General features: G+C 47.0%; 3 protein-coding genes across 3 annotated transcripts in view; 2 read left to right on the forward strand and 1 right to left on the reverse strand.

Moving 5' to 3' along the window:
* Nucleotides 1-1,606: 1,606 nt before the first annotated feature.
* On the reverse strand, nucleotides 1,607-9,609 carry HIF1AN (hypoxia inducible factor 1, alpha subunit inhibitor). The gene is made up of 8 exons (XM_004680534.2): nucleotides 9,394-9,609; nucleotides 8,867-9,117; nucleotides 6,537-6,685; nucleotides 4,347-4,492; nucleotides 3,464-3,570; nucleotides 3,003-3,066; nucleotides 2,700-2,810; nucleotides 1,607-1,910 (listed from the first exon to the last, which is right to left on the reverse strand). The coding sequence occupies exons 1-8, from the start codon at nucleotides 9,568-9,570 to the stop codon at nucleotides 1,866-1,868; spliced, it is 1,050 nt and encodes a 349-aa protein (XP_004680591.1). The 5' UTR covers nucleotides 9,571-9,609; the 3' UTR covers nucleotides 1,607-1,865.
* A 1,354-nt stretch (nucleotides 9,610-10,963) lies between these two features.
* On the forward strand, nucleotides 10,964-15,639 carry NDUFB8 (NADH dehydrogenase (ubiquinone) 1 beta subcomplex, 8, 19kDa). Its single transcript, XM_004680535.2, has 5 exons — nucleotides 10,964-11,113; nucleotides 11,355-11,481; nucleotides 12,726-12,825; nucleotides 13,260-13,415; nucleotides 15,407-15,639. The coding sequence occupies exons 1-5, from the start codon at nucleotides 11,029-11,031 to the stop codon at nucleotides 15,497-15,499; spliced, it is 561 nt and encodes a 186-aa protein (XP_004680592.1). The 5' UTR covers nucleotides 10,964-11,028; the 3' UTR covers nucleotides 15,500-15,639.
* A 2,445-nt stretch (nucleotides 15,640-18,084) lies between these two features.
* The window catches only part of SEC31B (SEC31 homolog B (S. cerevisiae)), a 27,624-nt gene continuing 27,101 nt past the window's right edge, over nucleotides 18,085-18,607 (forward strand). The window contains exons 1-2 of the mRNA XM_012723905.1: nucleotides 18,085-18,218; nucleotides 18,348-18,443. The gene's annotated coding sequence lies outside the window, so the exon portion shown is untranslated. The remainder of the gene's footprint in view (nucleotides 18,219-18,347; nucleotides 18,444-18,607) is intronic.

Below are 18,607 nucleotides of genomic sequence, written 5' to 3' on the forward strand. Positions count from 1 at the left end.
GGAACATGGCAGAACAGCTGAGAATGGAAATAATCTGCCATCTTTCAAAGTGTGACAGTGGTCAAGGTTACCGGTCTGCTTTGTTTTCTTAGCTGTCTCCTCTTTCCCAAAACAGATGGAGGGACGGAGATGGTGGCAGTCGCGTTTTCCAGCACTGGCTATATTTGAAAGAACTACAGAGAGGTACCATGCTTGCACACCCACACAGCATCAGAATGCCCTGAATGGGGCACTCAAAATAAACAGCCTCCCCCAAATCCATACACAAGCGCGTACACACACCCTCTCTGCCAGTGCACTGTGACTAAGCTGAGATGCGGCAGTGAGTGCCAGAGCTCAGATACCCGAAGTCAACCTTTGGCAAAAAAAAGAAAACCAGAGAATCCAGCTCCTCTTTTCTCGCAGAGAGGAGCGTGGAGATGGGAGTGGAAGTGAGAAGACAGGCCATCGCTGCCTATCCCCAGGAGCCCCTCCACAGAGCATGTGAACGGCGGCCCTTGGAGCGCAGTGCCTAGCTGCCCGCTGTGAGCCGCAGCCCTGAGGGGTTCACATGAGTAGCCATGACCAGAAAAGGAAATTCCACCTCTGTGCTCCATCAGTTGCCCCGACTTTTGAGGTGTGCGTGGACCGTTGTAGTGGGGTCCAGCAAAGGTGCTGGCTCCATGAGGCCTTGCCCTGAGGTGGACGACAGGTGACTAGTTAGCCACCTTGGCTGACCCATTTCATCCAGTCAGCCAGAAACTCCACAGGAGCAGAGGATATGGCCTAGGTGGAGTGGTCACAGGGCCTGGCCAGTCAGCCCTCAGGCAGTTCGCAGAGAGAACCAACACACATACAATGGCTACAACCGAGCACAAAAGCTTCAGGCCAGGTCAGGCAGTACTTCCTGGGGGCTCCCTCTGGACAAAGTTAAACCGTGGAGAAACTTGGTGAGCAGGTCGGTGTGTACACGTGTGCATGTACACACACACACACACACAGTGTACACACATGCGCGTACACACACACACACACACACACACACACACACTCTGAGGCTTGTACCCTAGAACCTAGAGAAGCCGCTGCTAGAAGAACTCCCTTGATGCCCAACACAAGGAGCAAGAGCTGGTGCTGAAAAGAAAAAAGCTGCTTGTAGCGTAATCTGGAACTTCTGCACAATCCCTGGTTCTTGTGTCCCAAGGGTCTTTTCTATGTATGGCTTGAGCTTGAAGGTCCAAGTTGGAACCCGTCTAACAATCCTTGCACAGGAAGGCTACCCAGGTTCTCAGAGGCAAGCCTCCCTCTGGCTCTCCCAGAGTCCCAGGAGCCATTCCCATCCAGGCTAGAGGCTGACGCTTCAGAAGCTGGCAAGAGGCAGGCTGACTGAGCGCCAGGACAGCTCTGGCCCTGCAGAGCAGACCAAGTGGGTGTCTAGGAGCATCTCCTCTCTCAGGCTGAGGCACTGAGGCTGCAGGACACAGGGCTGAGAGCCAGAAGCGGCATCCTGACCCAGAAGGGGGAGCAAAAATCAGACACATATGTGTGCGTGCGTCTACACATACGCACGCACACCCCGAGGTTGACAGACTGACACACACACATGACGACAACCAGAAGCTGGGACTCCACACACTGAATGCAGGACTTTAGGGGGGGCACAGAGGGAAGGTGCTGGGCACAGAGCCAAGGTAAGAAGCGCCTCCAAATAGGACTGGAGTAGCAACCACCCTGCCTTGCCCCAAACACCTGCCTCCAGGGCCATGGCAAGAGTCCAGTCCATTAAGTGCAGCGTGCAATACTAGCGCTTGGAGTCTCCTGTCCTCATCAATGAAGCGGTGGACGGGCTAGCAGTCACCTGGCAGGAGGCCTCAACTCCTGGCAGGCTAGTTGTATCGGCCCTTGATCATTGTGTTCAACAAGGGCCCCACCTGTGAAGAGACAGGAGGAGCCAGTCAGAACTGCCTATTCCAGCTCCCGGGCCAGAGAGGGTGTCCAGCCAAGGACAGGGACATTCAATGATGGAAGCCCTCTAACTACACTCTTCCTGGAGGTCCACCCAGCAGTCTGGGGCATGGCCCTCTTCGCTGGGCCCACCCTGGATTACCCTCCTTGTCACACCTTATATCTACAAGCCTGCACTGAGGAGCTTACAACCCCGAACACCCAAGAGTGCCTGCATGTTCCTCAGCAATGTCTTAGGAATGTGAAATGCCTCTATATCTAGGAAAGGTCACTACAACCACCAAATGGTGCCACCCTCAACCTCATATGTCCTCTGGATGTGAGGTTACCCACCGGGAGGAGGTGAAAGCATTTCAAATACAAACCTCCCTCTTACCAATGGGCCACTGGCACACCTGTGTGAGGACGCAGATCTCACCACTACCTAGAACAGCCTTGGCACAGCTGGGAGAATGTGAGGAGATACTTTGCTGCTCACTTCCCGTTCCAGAAGAATCCCCTCAGGGGTCCCCAGCTGGCACTCAAGCCCCATAGGGAACATTACCACTAGCACGGAACAGATTATAATTGATCCGCCAGTCAAGCCCAGCTTCCACCAGAAAACAAAGATTTTCTGAACATGCCCATAACCTCTACGGAGAAAAAGGACACAAGATAACAAAACAGAGGCGCTATGGATAACGTGATGCCACCTTGCCTTTCCTGGTCTTTCTACCCAAGGGGTCACAGGAGTACCACTGGGGGCAGCCACATACCTCTTGTGGGTTCCCCAAGGCCTCTCCAAGCATCTTCTCAATGTTTCTCATTATGGCCACTTTCTGATGGGCTTTGAGGGGATATTCAATTCTCTTAGGGGTGGGGGCTCCCTGCAAAGGAAGGAGCAGCTCAGGCTTCACTGTCACCCACTGTTCCCAGCACTATCCAAATCCAAGCCCTTCCTCTTTATCTCCTCCAAGACCTGGGAATCACTTCCAGAGACAGCCAACATCCTCACCCCACCTAAATGACAGAGCACAACTACCTTACCCCACACCCCTCTACCAAAACCCCATATTCACCTTATACCAGAAGTTCACAGTGATGGTAATCCCCCCATCTAGCAATGACTCTATGTGATGCCACCTGCAAGAAAATAAATAGGCTCCTGTTTGCCACCAATACTTTTCAGAGGGAGGGAAGGAAAACTAGAGTCCACTAAGGGAAGTAAGGAAAACTGTATCTTTAAACTCATCCCAGCAAACACACTCGGGCTAGAGACCATGGTATTCTGTCCCCAAATCCAAAGAGCCAAGAACAGTTTCTCCAGCCTCAAGTCTCTGGGACCACTTTGGACTTGAGGAGTGTCATCCTGTTCCCGATAGGGCTGTCACTTCCCCATGTCCAGTATGCTTCCCTCTGATATACCAAGCCTCTTGTAGATCACGGAGACCAATCCTGACCTCGGGAGAGACACAAACGTGGCTTTCCTGGGAATTGGAAGAAAGCTCCCAAGAAGCCCCCAGTGCTAGCCCCTCCTCACCAGTACATTGGGATATAAAGAACATCACCAGGGCCAACCACTGTTTCATAACCAACGACGTTCTGGAAATTGGGGAATCTTTCGTAGTCAGGATTGTCAAAGTCCACCTGAGAGGTTCAAGAGAAAAAAAAATTAGTCATCATCAAATCTTTATGAAAAATTACAACGTGTTAGTCACACCGATAGTCAAAAAGACGCCTGCAAACCAACAAAGTGTCTTTACAATTTATATCCAGCAAAGGACAAAACATACATTGAATGTAAGTCTCTTCCCCAGAGAATGTTGTAAGACTGGCCATGCTTAAATGGTGTTGGAAGAATCCTGCACCTCAGTGCTTAAGGTCAGAAGTCCAGCAACATGGCTTGAGTGACCAGCAGGTATGAGGTACCAGGATCCAAACCTGCAGAAACTTCCTTCCAAACATCTTCCTTTCCAACCAGCAAAGATGCCCACATAAAGTGGCCAGACAGACTCCTCCACGAGAAACAAGATGATCTCTGGCCACAAAGGCAAGCATATGCCTTACTTAGATCCCAGGAAAGGCATGAAATGGCTATTTCAATTCTACCTGTCCTTTCTCTTCATCAAAGAGAAGTGGTATCCATGACAATGAACACATCTTGCTCCCTGAACTTGCAAGCCAATTAACCAGAGTCCACTAGCATCAATGATGGGTCTGCCTTCCAAGAACTGGCACAGCAGGGCTATTTGTATATATATAAACATCTGGGGACCGCCACAGGGGGCTGGAATGTATGAGTGACATGTGGAATTACCATCTGAGCTTGCCTTAAGCTGGCACACCGCTGTGGGGAGGGGGGAGACATGGCAGCCTTGGGTTCCAAAGACACTCGACACCCTCCTCAGAACACACAAGCTCACCTGACTTTGTCTGTCACATGGATGATGAACAGGATATGGATAGAGGCACTCAAACTGGTCCGGAGGGAATAAGATACATCGCTTGTAGCCTTTTATCTGAGCAAAGAAGTTCTGCTGCTCATCATAGTGAGCAGGTGTCACATTTCCTGTAAGAAGAAAACCATTTTCTTATCCCAAGGAATGGGTGGAAACACAGGGCCCAGTGCTGGGGAGAAACCCAGCCTGCCCTTTCAGCTAAGGGTTCCAAATCAAAGCCTGAGGCAGAACAAGAAAGACGGCAATTAATGATTCTCAGAAAATCAGGTGTTATACTTTTAATGGGTAATCTAGCAGCCGTTGGCTATGGGTTTACCATCAATTAGCATAGTAAACAGTTTTTTTAAAATAAATTTTCACTGAAGTCGTAATGGTTTATAATAGCATAACTTGACACCTGTATATACCACACTATGATCACCACCAAAAGTCTAGTTTCCATCCACCACCATAGTTGACCACCTTTACATGATTCACCTACGCCTTTCTCCCTAAGTAACCACCACTGTGTTCTTATAATCTAAGAGTTTTCTTCTGCACAAAGCACATTTTCTTAACTGATGTCTCCTGCCATTTCTAGAAGCAAGGGCACATCAAAATGACAGCTATAGGTCTGGCCCACGAGTACACTGGGTAGACCTGTGCTTTCCCTGACCACAGCAACAACTAAGGGCAGCAAACGAGTCAACTGCAATGACTGGTATCGACCATGTGTGCACGGTCTTTCCATTGCTGGAGTTTACCAGTCATTTAAGCTGTAGGACTATGAATTTGCTTTGGGTGGATCTTTTGTAGCAGAAATTCTCAACTTTTACTTCATCATCAACACACCTGCAGAATGCAAATTTCTTAGGACAATGGGGCTACTGAGTCTCATCAGGGAAACCATTACCTGATTCCTTAACAGTAAGGCAAATGATTTTAAATGCTGACTTACAGTATGGCTGAGTTATGTGTTCTCCAAATACTCTCTGTAACTGACACCATGTCTATTGTTTATCTGTTGCTTCCCTGAGCGCTGAAGGACCCTCAGCAGGGCGTAGTTTAGAAACATTCCCTGTGTCGGCCTGGGTGGACCAAAGCAGCTGCCCTCCTCCGTGCAGAGACCCATGCTCCCTCGCAGAGGTGTGCTTCTCCTCTGCACTCTACCACAGGGCAGAAGACAACAGGAAATCCAGTCAAGTAAACCAGAACTGACTGCTACCAGATCAACAAAGAGTGGGTTTCAGCGGTGAGTTAAGGATCAATTCACTGCTATATTACTAGAAACCTTTATTAATACTGAGTCTGAATCTGGGGGGAAAAAAAGGGGGGGGGGAATGAAAGGGGGAGAATAGACTTCAGAGCCCAGTGGTGAATGACAATGAGTAATTACTCTCCTCTTTGTTCAATCCAACCCAATTTATTCACCATCTACTAAGTATTTTACTCTGGGTCCAGTAGTGTGCTAGTGCTGGAAACAAAAATAAGAATGTAACAATGACCAAGAGCTGTAGGAGCTCTCTTTCTGACTGGCATTTAAAGAGTTCGCCTTTTATTTTTATTAAAAGAAAAAAAAAAAATCCCAAAGAACATATTCACCCTATCTGCTTGTGTATGTACAAAATCCTATAGCAGTTAAGTCATAACTAGTAACCTTCTTTCCAAGGAGGAAACTAGTAACTAGTAACCTTCTTTCCAAGGAGGAAAACTGTAAGACTGAGAAATTAAAGCAGAATACAGATTTAGCACTACATACTTAGTTATGCCTCTTGAATAACCCTATGTTATCTATTCAAAAGACACGGTTAAAATCATAATAGAAAAATAAGCTTCCTGCTTCAGACAAAAATTGTCTGAGCAGGCATATGCAACAGAGAACAGCAGTACTGCAGAGATCCCCAGGACCTTAGTACATGCACTCACACAACAGCTGAAGAAAGGAAAGGGAACTCACTTCCTTTTAGTGTTTGTGAAACTAACTTTAAGCTTTAACATACATTACTTAATTTACTATTCAGAGTTATTTATAAAATGCCACCTTCCTTTTATAAGTGAGGAAGTTGAAGCTTAAGAGAGTTAAGTGACCTGTTCTAAGTCACGGAGCAGATAAATGGTGGAGACAGGATAAGAATTGGGTTTTACGACCCCCAAGCCATGCTGCTTTCTGCTTACCTTCCATGCCGATAAGCAGCAGGTTGGAGGTCAGCTGCCCCCAGCCACGTTTTCCCTGTTGCTTATTAATCCAGTTCCAGTTAAAACCCAAGAAGTCCATGACAATCTTCCTGCCCACAGTGTCATTGAGTGTTTGCTGTAGATATAACCTATGCTCCCCAAGAAGAAAATCTCATTAGTGCACGTATACATATTCCCTGGGCAGGGTCTCCCCACACCTGGAATCCAAACCCAGACCACGCTAATATCTTCCACAGGAGATGCTGCCAGGCAAATCTTAACCAACACAGATTCACACAGAACTAAACCCTTACCCATCATCCTTTGAACTTTGTTCAACACCAACCTTTTAAAAGAAGTGATTCTTAACTTCTTCTGGGTCACAATATTTATCCTTTAAGAATCCAAGGATACTGCTGCACAAAAATTCTCAATCTTTCTCTCACACACACACACACTTAAGTCTCATACGAATTTTATGTTCCTTAAAACCTACCCAAAGATCCTACAACAATGAAAAGCAACCTTGTTCAGAGACTTGCAAAGTCTAAAACAGGCCCCCTGACCCTTGAGGGACCCTGAAGCAGTGTTATATCCACCAAGAGCTAGTTCCCTTCTTGTGGGAGTTATTCTTTTATATCACCTTGAAGCCAAGCTTGCTTCTTTAACTTCCTTCACTAATGGAATGTAACAAAAGGACCCATTATACTTCCAGGCTCTGACAGGACCACAGGAGACATTGCCACACTTCCTTCCCTCCACCACCGCAACTGCAGTTTCAGCCAGTGGCCTCAAGGGCGATCTGGGTCCCAAAGTGGAAAAGATGCGAGAGCACAGCCCCAAGGTGGCAGGTAACAAGGGGGAGAAACAAAACTCTGCCACTTTAAGTTGCTGAGCTGTGGCTTAGGAGTTGGAGACCCCAGACATACTTGATCATGCCTCCCAAGAAACATTACTAAGAGGGCAAACCTTAAGAGAAGACACAAGAACAGCCTTGAGAACACAACAAAACGTTCAAAAGTACTTAGTGCTTACAACCCTGATGTTTATGACATTAACTAGAAATCTTGTTAATATGGACACATTAGCTACTTTTTTTGGAGACATGGAACCCCAAGACTTGATGCAACATCTGAACTCTCCCCAGAGACTATGCTATATACCTAACAATTTCACTAGTAAAACTGAAAGTCAGGAACATTCTTCAAACATGACTCCAAACAATTCCTATTAAGCCTCAACACATAAATGCTCAAAATAGCACAAAAAGGGTGCTACTCTGAGGAACTGGCAGTCATGTGTCTTGTCACACATACGCAGTCACTGTGATTACACTCCTTCAGCACCCTTTAATCTCTCATAGTGGGGTACCTGGGTGTCTGCTTTGTTAAATGTGAGCAAACTGATGCATGAGATGGCATAAGTGATCCAGTATTTAAGACATAAAAATCAGATGACTGATAAATGAGATAGTTCTTTTGATCAAATTCCAACAATTGTAAATGCTAAGTGTCAGGAAAAGAAATTATTTTCAATCACTTCAAACACAAACCTCTACCAAGGAGTCAGGAAGAGAACTGAGACAGAAGACTAGTGAGAAGCCCAGGGGTGGACACCAAATGTGAGATGGAGATCTTCATTCACTATGAGGTGATCAGAGAAAGCAACGCCCCTATCAATGCTATCACCGGGGACTCAGCTACCTAAGAGACTATCTGCATGAACAGGGATAAAAGCAGAGAGAGGACGTCTCACTTCTCTGTGTCCTGTGCCTGCCATCATCAGTAAAATGTGGAAGAGCAGTGTTCTCCGACCCATTCTAATCGGATCTTCCCTAAGAAATCCTTGATATCCTTCACCCCAGAATGGCAGCAAGTTTTGTAATTTTCCAGCTCGAACTATGCTAGCTTGACTAGTATGTTAGGGCATTTACAAAAATTTATCCTTAGCCACCCATATTTAGAAGTGAAAAAGAAGTTAAATAAAAGTTGTCATTTCCTACTTCTCTTGAAAAAAGAACACCAGGCTGCGAGACTACACCCCCAAACAGAAATGAGAGTCAGGGAATGATTTATTCTGAGGATGCGTTTGCCTTCAGCTTCATCACAGTTTTCAACCAAACAACTCCACTCATGTTGTTCACCTACCTGAGCCTCCCTGGCAAACACGACTCCCACTTTAGAAAGTACCAGAGAGTGGCAGTTCAGGTCTCCTCATCCCCAACTTCCTTGAACTAGAGAATTCACATAACTCCTCTCTCTTTTCAGGCAGTAAGGGGAAGGAAAATGGATGCCCTAGACCCAACAGAAAATCAGAGTATGGGAACTTACCTCTCCTCCCCTCCTCGCTGCTGAATATCCTGTAGCTTCTCAACAAACTCATGAAATTTCATTTCTTCCCTGTTGGACCTTGGCTTAAAGTTTTGGAAATTAGCCATCTTCTTCTCATCATAGTACAAGAACTTGTGGGTGCTAGCACTGTACACAGAGAAGTCTCCATTACCAATGTTCTCTTGCAGGTAATCAAGGTCCCATTTCAGGGCGGGATACACAAGATTTGTGTCGGTCAGCACCACAGGCTCCTAGACGAAAACAGCAGGTGAAAAAATTGAATGAGGTCGTGCCAAGGAGCAGGTGGGTTTCTGAGCCCGGATCCCAACTACTTCCCAACTTCAGAGGAATTCCTCCCAAGGACCGGCAGTCCCATTTCCCCACGCCTCCCTCTCCATCCCCGCTTCAGCCTTGGTCGCACCAGTTAGTACCCCACCTCCATCTCCGCTCGCCTTTGACCTCCCCTCTCCCCCAGCTCCCTTCTCTTCCCTCCCCTCCTCCCCGTTCGGACGTGCCCCGCCCCCTACCTCATTCTCGATGAGCTCCTCTGCCCGGGGGTCGCTCTGGCTTAGACGCGGGATGGGTCTGGTCGGGAAGCTATAACTGCGTAACTGGGACTCATCCCAGGCGGGCCCGGGGGCTTCAGCTTCTCCCCGAGGTTCTCTAGAGTCCGAGGCCGCTGCCTCGGCCGCAGTCGCCGCCATCTCTGTCTCCAGGGACGGCCCCACCGGAACCGGAAGCCCCGCCCAACTGGCTCAGAAACCACAGCGGAAACCATAGAGATGGGGTTCGAGAGGGAGAGGTGCACGGACACTAAGAACGCGGAGCGGAGGTCTGGGGGAGCTCCCCCTAACGGTGACCCGTAGCTGTGCACCCTAGGCTCGGACCCTAAAGACCGGAGTGATGCTCAAGGTATGTAAATATCAGAACAGACAAATCTGCAGAAAGAAAGTAGATTAATTACCTGAGGGTAGGTAACTAATCATAGCGAGGAGCTATGATAGTGGGTATGGGGTTTCTTTTGGGGGTGCTGACAATAATTTACAATTAGTGGTGGTAGCTACACAACTTTGTAAATATACTAAAAATCACTGTTGTATATGTTATAGTGGTGGGTTTTATGGTATGTGAATTATAGCTTAATAATTAACTAATTAAAACAGCTTTGTTTCTTGACCCAAATAAGGTCAGGATTTACTATTGATTGAATGTAGATACTATGCAGTTGTTCCAAGCACTAGCCAAGTGATGCTTATTATATGAGGCCAAGTTGCCGGGAATGAACTCCTCCAAATTTATTTACCAAATAGCATATATCTATTTTTATTGCTTTCATATATATTTGAGGATGTTTATGATCATGGATGCTGCTCCACAACAATGATCACCCTAAAAGTTGCAGGAAGTATGTACATATTTATTCCACATATGCCATTTATGTAAACAAAGTGAAAAATGTGCAAACACAGTAATGTCCTTCATTCTTTGGTTAAGTTACCGTTTGTTAATTGTGGTCCAGCTTGAAATCTATTTATCCAAGTCCAAGCAAATCTGAGGCTTCATGCATTGTTTTCTGAGAGCCACCTCTGGTGCTAGGATTGATTTTACATTTGGTGGTTTCAGGTGACTGGGGGATTCAAATGTAAACACGGAATGAAACTGAGGCGCCTGGAGGACCATTTGGGTTATCACTTTACATCCAAGACCATGACCAGACCCAGCAAGGCCAACAGCTGGATTTGGACAGTGGTCACATTTGGACATGGAACATAAGTGAAAAAGGCAAGCAATCAGAGAGGAGATGAAGACAAATTCATTTTACTTCTATTGCTCCTGGGGGAGGTAGGTCAGCTGTCCACTTGAGATGCTCGCATTCCGAGTCTCTAGGAGTCTAAGTCCCTTTCGGTAGAAAAAGAACAGTCCAATCTGAAATATCAAAGCGCTGGCCTGTCTGGCTTTCTCTCCTCGCTGCTTTTCCTCCCTGCCTCTATCCGTCCGATCTTGTTCCCTTCCGTCCCCCAACTCAGCGTGAGTCCCGCCCTTGATCGAACCCTTCCGACCTTCCTTCGCCACCCGCTCCCCCTCCCGCAGTGTTTGGCCCGGCTCAGCCGCCGTGACCAGGCCTCTGCGCATGTGCGGGGTGAAACGGGAGGAAGGTGAAGATGGCGGCGGCCAGGGCTGGGGTCTTGGGAGTCCGATGTCTCCAAAGGGCAGTCCGGAACGTGGTGCCGTTGGGGGCACGGACAGGTCCGTAAGAACAAGCGAGGTCTCAGTGTGGAAAGGGGACGCCTGATCTTCGGTGTGTCAGGGAGAGGGCCGTGGGTGTCGCGAATCCCGCGGCCGCTGTGTCCGGGCACGGGATGGAGGCGGAAATTCTCGCCGGCCCCGCGAACTCTAGGGCTCCGGCTCCCTCCACCACAGCACTTCAAAGGCTTTGGGGCGTCCAGAGGAACGGGTCGTTGCTGACCTTTTCTTTTCTACGCCCCAGCCTCCCACATTACGAAGGACATGCTCCCAGGGCCTTATCCCAAGACCCCCGAAGAACGGGCCGCCGCCGCCAAGAAATACAATATGCGAGTGGAGGACTACGAGCCCTACCCGGATGATGGCATGGGGTGAGGTAGAGAGGGTCCGCTTGCTCTCGGGTAGTGACGGGAGAAGGCCGGCTGGGTTGGCTGGCTCGACCCTGTTTTCCGAGGACCTTCCTTTGACCCCACAGAAGTCAGTGGTGTGGGTGCTTTTCTCGGTGGAGAAAATTGGGAGGGGGTGGGTGAGCAGCTGCAACCGAGAGGACTTCAATTTTCTCCTTGGCTCAGGCACTTTCCTCAAATGAGAAAGCCGAGGTTTTAATAGCTCCCCGGAGGACCCCTGAATAGCAGGAACCTTCCCTAGCTTCATCCAGAGCCCAAGGTTTCATTTAGATTGAGCATCTGCTGGGCTCAGGTGCTGTCATCCAGGCACGTGACCGGGCTGGAGCTGGACTCCTGACATGAGAACCTTATTTATAGATGAAGTGCCCAACATTTGTGTTTATTTCTTTCAAAGAATAATGTCTTTGCTCTTAGGGCTGTGGAAATGGTAGCCACTGTTAAGCAGATTAAATGACCAGCTCCCTTATTCCAGCTGATGTTATATTCTCCTCCCACCTCCCACATAACATCCCTATGTTTAATTATCTGAAGCCATTACCCTCACCCTCATTTCCCCTCCTAGCATCACTCTTTTAGTCATGATTTCAGCAGCTCCTATATTTCTTGTTTTCCACTTATTCTGTATGACATATGTCTAGTTGTCATCATTTCCCATCTTTTCTTGTGCACAAGAGCACCTTGGATTGGGGTGTATTGGGCAAAACCCAGTTTAGTAAGAAGTCCCAGAAGGTGCTTGAGACATGGAGGTGGTGGAGTAACACAGGTGCTATGAAAAGAATACTTTTCTAATCTGCCTCCCCCCCCCCATTTTTTAATTCCAATTAGCTGGGTGACTTTGGGTTCAGACTAAACTTTGGTTTCATTTTTTTGTCTAATGAGGGAATCAAAGTGATGAATTGCTAAATTCTCTTCCAGTTTGAACATTATAACATAGTGGTTTTTTTTTTTCTTTCTTGAAGAAGTTAAGATAATTGTATGTATGTTATAATATTTCAGAATTTGACCTGGACTTGTAATTACAGTTTGGATCGCTGTGATTAGCTCTATGTTTAGAGACTAGAAATTAAGATTTTGTCTGAAAAATCAATTCCTTTGTCTTTGAGGCAGGCAGTTATCTATCACTTAATTTCTCATCTAGACGAGGACACTCTGAATTTTCTGAGTGAGGCTTCTCAAAGCCCCTTCTAGCAGTTCTTGCTGTCTCTCAGGTATGGCGATTACCCGAAGCTCCCTGATCACTCACAGCATGAGAGGGACCCCTGGTATGAGTGGGACCATCCAGAACTGAGGTTGAACTGGGGTGAACCGGTAAGAGAACCATATTCCATCTGACCTTCTTTCTTTAATGTCTTCTTGGGGGTTCTGTTTAGTTTAAATGGTACTTTTTCAAGTAACATAGTTTTCTGCCCAAGGAAACAAGGTCCAGTGATCTGAGAGATCTGGGGTTCCACATGTGACATATGAAATGGGACTTCTGAGAATACTAAAAACTCTGTATTATGAAAGTTGTGGACTTCCATGCTGTATGAGCAGTCTGATCAGCAAAGTACACACAGTATACAAAGTATATATAAGCCAAGTTCTAGTCCTGTGGACGAGAGTATCTCAGACTGACCTCTCAGAACACTGCTTGAGCCAGAATGCCTTTGTCAAGCTTTGTCACAGACTCTGGTACAAAAACTGGACTGCCTACCTTTTACAGGAAGAGCAATTGGTGACAATTATCTGCCTTTCTGCCTCAGATGCACTGGGACCTAGACATGTATATCAGAAACCGTGTTGACACGTCCCCCACGCCTCTTTCTTGGAATGTCATGTGTAAGCACCTCTTCGGCTTCGTGGCCTTCATGCTGTTCATGTTTTGGGTGGGTGACACTTACCCCTCCTACCAGCCTGTGGTGAGTATCCGAGAAACGCTCCCTGAAGCACATTTACTTAGCCCTGTTTTCCGAGGGAATGGAGTCTCCTGGGCTGGGGCCCAGCCAGCCAGTACCAAGCTGGGCTTTCCTGGCAAGCCAGCAGAGGGCTTTACTCATAAGCTTGACATAAGTATACCAGAGCACTGGTCCATGACTACATCTTGGATTAGTCTGAGTGAGAAGCAGCAATTTAGGACTAACTGAGGAATGAGAATATGGAAGCCAGCTAGTCTCTAGAATTACCACTGGGAACTGTACTTACCAATTGAATTTCAGCAAAAAGTTTTTCAAGGTAGAATCAAGGAGTTTGGTACTGAAATTTATCCTTTTTGGAAATGGAAGGGACATTTTCTGTAGGGTACTAGAAACAGATGTTTACTACAGTTCTATTTTGTTATATTTGCTAGTTGTATTTTGGAATGTAAAGGATATAGAAAATATTCTTTTTCACTTCAAAGAAGTTTAATTTGGCAAGGAAGAAATTTTAGATGACATGCTCAGTAACATGGGAACTTGCCACAGTTGTTATGTATATATGTGTATTCTGAATATATGTGCTAAGGAGTGTGAAATGCTGTTAAGGAAAAGGGCTACGAGAGATGTGTGTGTGTGTGTGTGTGTGTGTGTTTGCGTGTTTGGATGGTGGGAGAAATTGGAACAAACATCAGAACATTTAGGGCAAGAAAAATAATGCGGTAGAGAGTGAGTTAGCTGGAGTGGAACAGACATAAATTAGTTCCTAGATAACCAGCAGCATTGGTTAACCTGAAGAACCCCTAAAATGTCAGATTCCGATACCCCACTTCCTGTATTGCTTTAATTCAGTAGCCCCTTGATGGGTTCTAAAGTCTGTATTTTTAAGCAAATGCCTAGGTTGTTCTGGAAATCAGGTATGGAAATGATATGTTAAAAAACACTGTGAGGCTAGTTGATCTTTAAATTGAGCAGCTTGCATTGCATGCCTAAGGAATATGATGACATAGTAGACTATATGGGTGGTTTGGTAATACATTAATTCAGCAAGTATTTAGGAAGCTACTACCGAGTGGCAGATGCAGATAGTGCCAGGGGTTGGGATACAGTGATGACTTCGGTAGTTGCGAGCCATGGTGTGCTTTTGAATCGAAGACTCATCACGAAGTCTAGACTTTCAGGAAGATTTACTGGGAACAGTCTATAGGATAGAGCATAAGGAAAGGAACTGAAAGCAGGGTAGCTATCGTGTTTGCAATTGCCTGCCCAGTGCTACCTCTACAGAGATCATCAGTGTCCCCATGATAGCGGGTATGGCTGTGTGCACTGACACGAGCCTTCCTACCAAGCCCTGGGGCTCAGGCTGCAGAATGCACGGAGGGCTGGTGTGAGCACTAACTTCACTTCAGGAGAGCAAGAAACACAGTGTGGCTCTTCCATTTTTCAGTTCTGTAAGCACATCACCCTTTTCTCCTCCCCTTGAGCTGTGTTCTCTGACAGCTGTTTGTTGGTAAAGCCAGCAGCCCCTAAAGCACGTCCCAGCCGTGTCTCCTCTGTGCTCTCCCCCACCGCTGCTCCTGCACGCCTCATTTGCTAGGCCACTTTAGTGGTGGAACCATTAGAGGCTGAGTGACTTAAAGGAGATTGAGTCTGTCTCGACCCCGAGAGAGAGTGGGATGGATGGATGCATCGTCTCATTTACAAAGGCTGTGTGCACACTCATGCTCTCACGCTTGTTCATCGTTCCCCACCCCAACACACACACACACACACACACACACACACACAGTGTAGATACCGGTTCTCTTACAGTCTAGGCTTTCTCTCTGCCTGGGGCTGAGTGTGGAAGAGGAGTGCTGTTCCTGCCATTCGTCCCAGCTGGGTCTGACCGGAGGCTATCATTGCCCAGCTACTGTTAGTGATTATTGACTCAGAGTGGGGGATAGCCAGGTGTTCGTTGAACGGTGTTGATCCTGCTGACCTGTGTTTTTTCCTAGGGGCCAAAGCAGTATCCTTACAATAATTTGTACCTGGAACGAGGCGGCGATCCCACCAAAGAACCTGAGCCGGTGGTTCACTATGAGATTTGAGGAGACTTCGTGGGCTTTGTGCCCCCTAACTGTCTCCCTCATTCCTAGAGATTTAACCTTAATGAAATCCCTAATAAAACTAGTGCTGCGGTATCTGTGCCTCATTTCCCCAGGAACAGCCACCGCTGTGAGGAATCTCATTCTTGCTTTTTTTCTGCCTGCTGTCTGACTGTCGCACCATCTCTCATCCCCTCACCACATAGGAAGGATGGGAGGATGAAGGGAGTTAAGCACAAGAATACGCTGACTTGTTCAGCTTGCTAGGCGCGCGAAGGCCGTTGATGTTTCCGGTAGTGTGGTAGGTGGTGAGGGTAGCTCCTTTTCCATTTACACACTTGAGGACAAAAAGATACATTCTGAGTCCCCAAGTTGGAGCAAGTGATTGGTTAAAAATAAACTAACATGTTCCAAGTACACTTACAGGTGTTTTTGGATTGGCCTTTGGATAAGGCTGTGATACCACTAATATTATTTCAAAGAATTTCTATTCCTTATTCCAAAGCAATTTCTGAATCCTACCATCTTATAAATTGATAGTAACTACAATTATGAATTAACTGACAGTTCAGTGAGTTTTTCTGAACCTGTAAGGCCAACAAATAGTCTTAGGAGAAAATTATGTCTTTGAAGGTCTATCTCAGTGCGTCTTTTATATATATATATAAGTAATATAGTTTATTTTTACATCATTTTGTGCCTTTTTCCATCTCAGTTGTAATCCCCATGGCCTTCCCATGCATCTGTTTTTAAGTGAGCCAACATACTTTCTTTTCCTTTGAAAACATTTTCTTAAGTTATATTGCCTAAATTTTTTTCTATTAAAAACACACATTCAACAAGATCATTGAAGCAAGTCCATTCAAATTAGACACAGGGTCCATTAGTGGTTGTCTAGCAGTTAAAGATCAGAGAAGGGGGTACTTACCTGAAATGTCACTCTTCGAAGGTCTCCATTCTCTCTCCTCTAGAGCATTTGGTAATCATTTATTTAACATTTGTGTGCCTAATATCACTGGCCCTGGGAATATAAAGTCAAACAAGATAAAATAATTGCCTTCAAGTAGTTAACCCGAAAGGGGAGACTGCCAGTTGTAAAACCAGGTGCAAAGAATTTCTAGAAGATGTGAATTGAGAGTACACTTTAAAAAATCACAGTTTGAAACCGACTATATGCCTTTGGTTCAGATTTCTTTGGGAGCATTTCATCCCTTCATCCCCTAATTTGAGGTGTTGCCTAAGATTTCATGTTCAATCCTGTTTAACTCAGGTCTTACCCACTGTTGTGCCAAGAAGTTCAAGAAATACTTGCGTACCTTATACATAGAGTAGCAGGCACTCCTGAGTTCAAACCTTCCAAGTCCACACAGAAAGCAAATGTAGTTGAAACAATTATTTGGGGGGACGGAAGAGGGGGTTGTGATATCTTGCTCAGCGTCTTTGGAGGTGTATCAGGCAAGAACACAGAATTCATGCATCAAATGAAAGGTTTGAATCAAATAGCTTAGGTCTAAGATATTTAGCTTCCTACAAGTATTTTTTACTTGAAAGTGCTATCATTCTCAATCCACAGTAAAGAATTTTTTTCAGCTCCCCTTCCCTCCTCCCTCTCCCAATTCCTAACTCTGAATAGCACAGCTGCTCTCCTAGTTCCCAGGCTCTGAAGCCATGGTCTTTTTTTTTTTTTAAAGATTTATTTATTTGTGCATACAGAACTGGGGTACAGGCCAGAGGCTCAGGGGCGGTGAGAGGCTTCACCAGAGACAGAGTGGGGAACAGAACAGGCAGATCGACGAAGTGCACTGCTGAGGGGAGCAGCGGGAAGGTCAGGAGAGGTCTGCCACACCATGTGGTCACCTCCGGGGCAGGTGGGAATTGAACTCATGCGGAAGCAGCTTTAGATTCTCAGTGCTGTACTTTAACCCGCTATGAACTCATGCGGAAGCAGCTTTAGATTCTCAGTGCTGTACTTTAACCCGCTATGCCACCAGGGAGGGCCTGAAGCCATGGTCTTTAACTCCTTTATCAGTCAAGAGCCTATCCTTTCCCCTGTATTACCCCAAACTAATCAGCTGGTACCTAGATTCCATTAGTCTCCTAATTTGAATCCCTGCCTCCAACCCTCTCTCCAAGGGGACCCACTGTACTAGTCTCGAAATACCTTTATCTTATTACATCCCTGTCCATAATTTTCAGTAGCTCCCAATTATCTGCAGCGTTGAATTAGTATTCCACAGTGTACGCAGTCCACTCCCCCATGAAATAGCCTCTTCCATTTGCGGCGTGGGAAATGTTATGGAGCCTGTTAGCCAGTTCTGCCTCTTCCTCATTGCTGGAACACCACCTAACATTCAGCAGCTCCAAGGAATCACACCCACCGAGCGGCAACCTTCTAGGAAGCCCCAGGATGCAGTTACGCGCCCTCCGCACACATAGAGCCCTTAATTAGTTCAACCAACATTGTCCGGGCACCTGCTGTTGCTGGGCTGCAGTGCCGTCACTCGCCGCTATTTACAGCCGTGATTGCTTCTTACCATTTCAGCCAAGTGGATTTCACTGAGCTCCTGGAGCTAGGCCCGGGTCTTTGCTTCAATAAGTAGATAATAAATTAGCATTTTTGCTTTTCTGAGACTGCTCACAGAGCCTGGCTTAAGTTGAATAGACCAGGACTTACAGGTAGCAGGCACCGACCGGGCAGCAGAATTGTGCAATGACTGAGCAGGTGAGGGAGGCCTGATAAAAACCCCAGCCCTCTAGGGAACGTCTTCTGTGGGCTGGTGGGGCCGGGGTTCCGCGCCTCGAGCCGTGTGAGCGCAGGTGCCCTGCCAGGACTACTTTTGACCCTCCGCAGCCGCCGTCCACAACAACGCCCCGCTGAGCCCCAAAGCCCTTTGAGAGGACCTGCTCCGCTTCCACGCCTGACCCCTGACCTGGGCTCTCTGCGCAGGTTGGTTTTCCCACCTGTCTGGGGGGCCCCCGGAGATCTGACAGTGCTGGGCTACTCCTTCCGGAGAGGGTGGGGGCGGGGGCGTGGAAGGGTGCGCCACGACTTTCCAGGCGGCGGGCCAAGGTGATCCCTCAGAAGCCTGAGGCGGGGATGGGCACGCCCTG

This window comes from Condylura cristata, unplaced genomic scaffold (assembly GCF_000260355.1).
Source record: "Condylura cristata isolate star-nosed mole 26May11 unplaced genomic scaffold, ConCri1.0 scaffold00011, whole genome shotgun sequence".
Lineage (NCBI taxonomy): Eukaryota > Metazoa > Chordata > Mammalia > Eulipotyphla > Talpidae > Condylura > Condylura cristata.

Coding starts and splice junctions, on each gene's coding strand:
- HIF1AN (XM_004680534.2), bottom strand. CDS start 9,570: ATGGCGGCGACTGCGGCCGAGGCAGCGGCCTCGGACTCTAGAGAACCT. Junction 9,118..9,393: donor AGGAGCTCATCGAGAATGAG/GTAGGGGGCGGG, acceptor GTTTTCGTCTAG/GAGCCTGTGGTGCTGACCGA. Junction 3,067..3,463: donor CTTTATATCCCAATGTACTG/GTGAGGAGGGGC, acceptor ATTTTCTTGCAG/GTGGCATCACATAGAGTCAT.
- NDUFB8 (XM_004680535.2), top strand. CDS start 11,029: ATGGCGGCGGCCAGGGCTGGGGTCTTGGGAGTCCGATGTCTCCAAAGG. Junction 12,826..13,259: donor GGTTGAACTGGGGTGAACCG/GTAAGAGAACCA, acceptor TTTCTGCCTCAG/ATGCACTGGGACCTAGACAT. Junction 13,416..15,406: donor ACCCCTCCTACCAGCCTGTG/GTGAGTATCCGA, acceptor GTTTTTTCCTAG/GGGCCAAAGCAGTATCCTTA.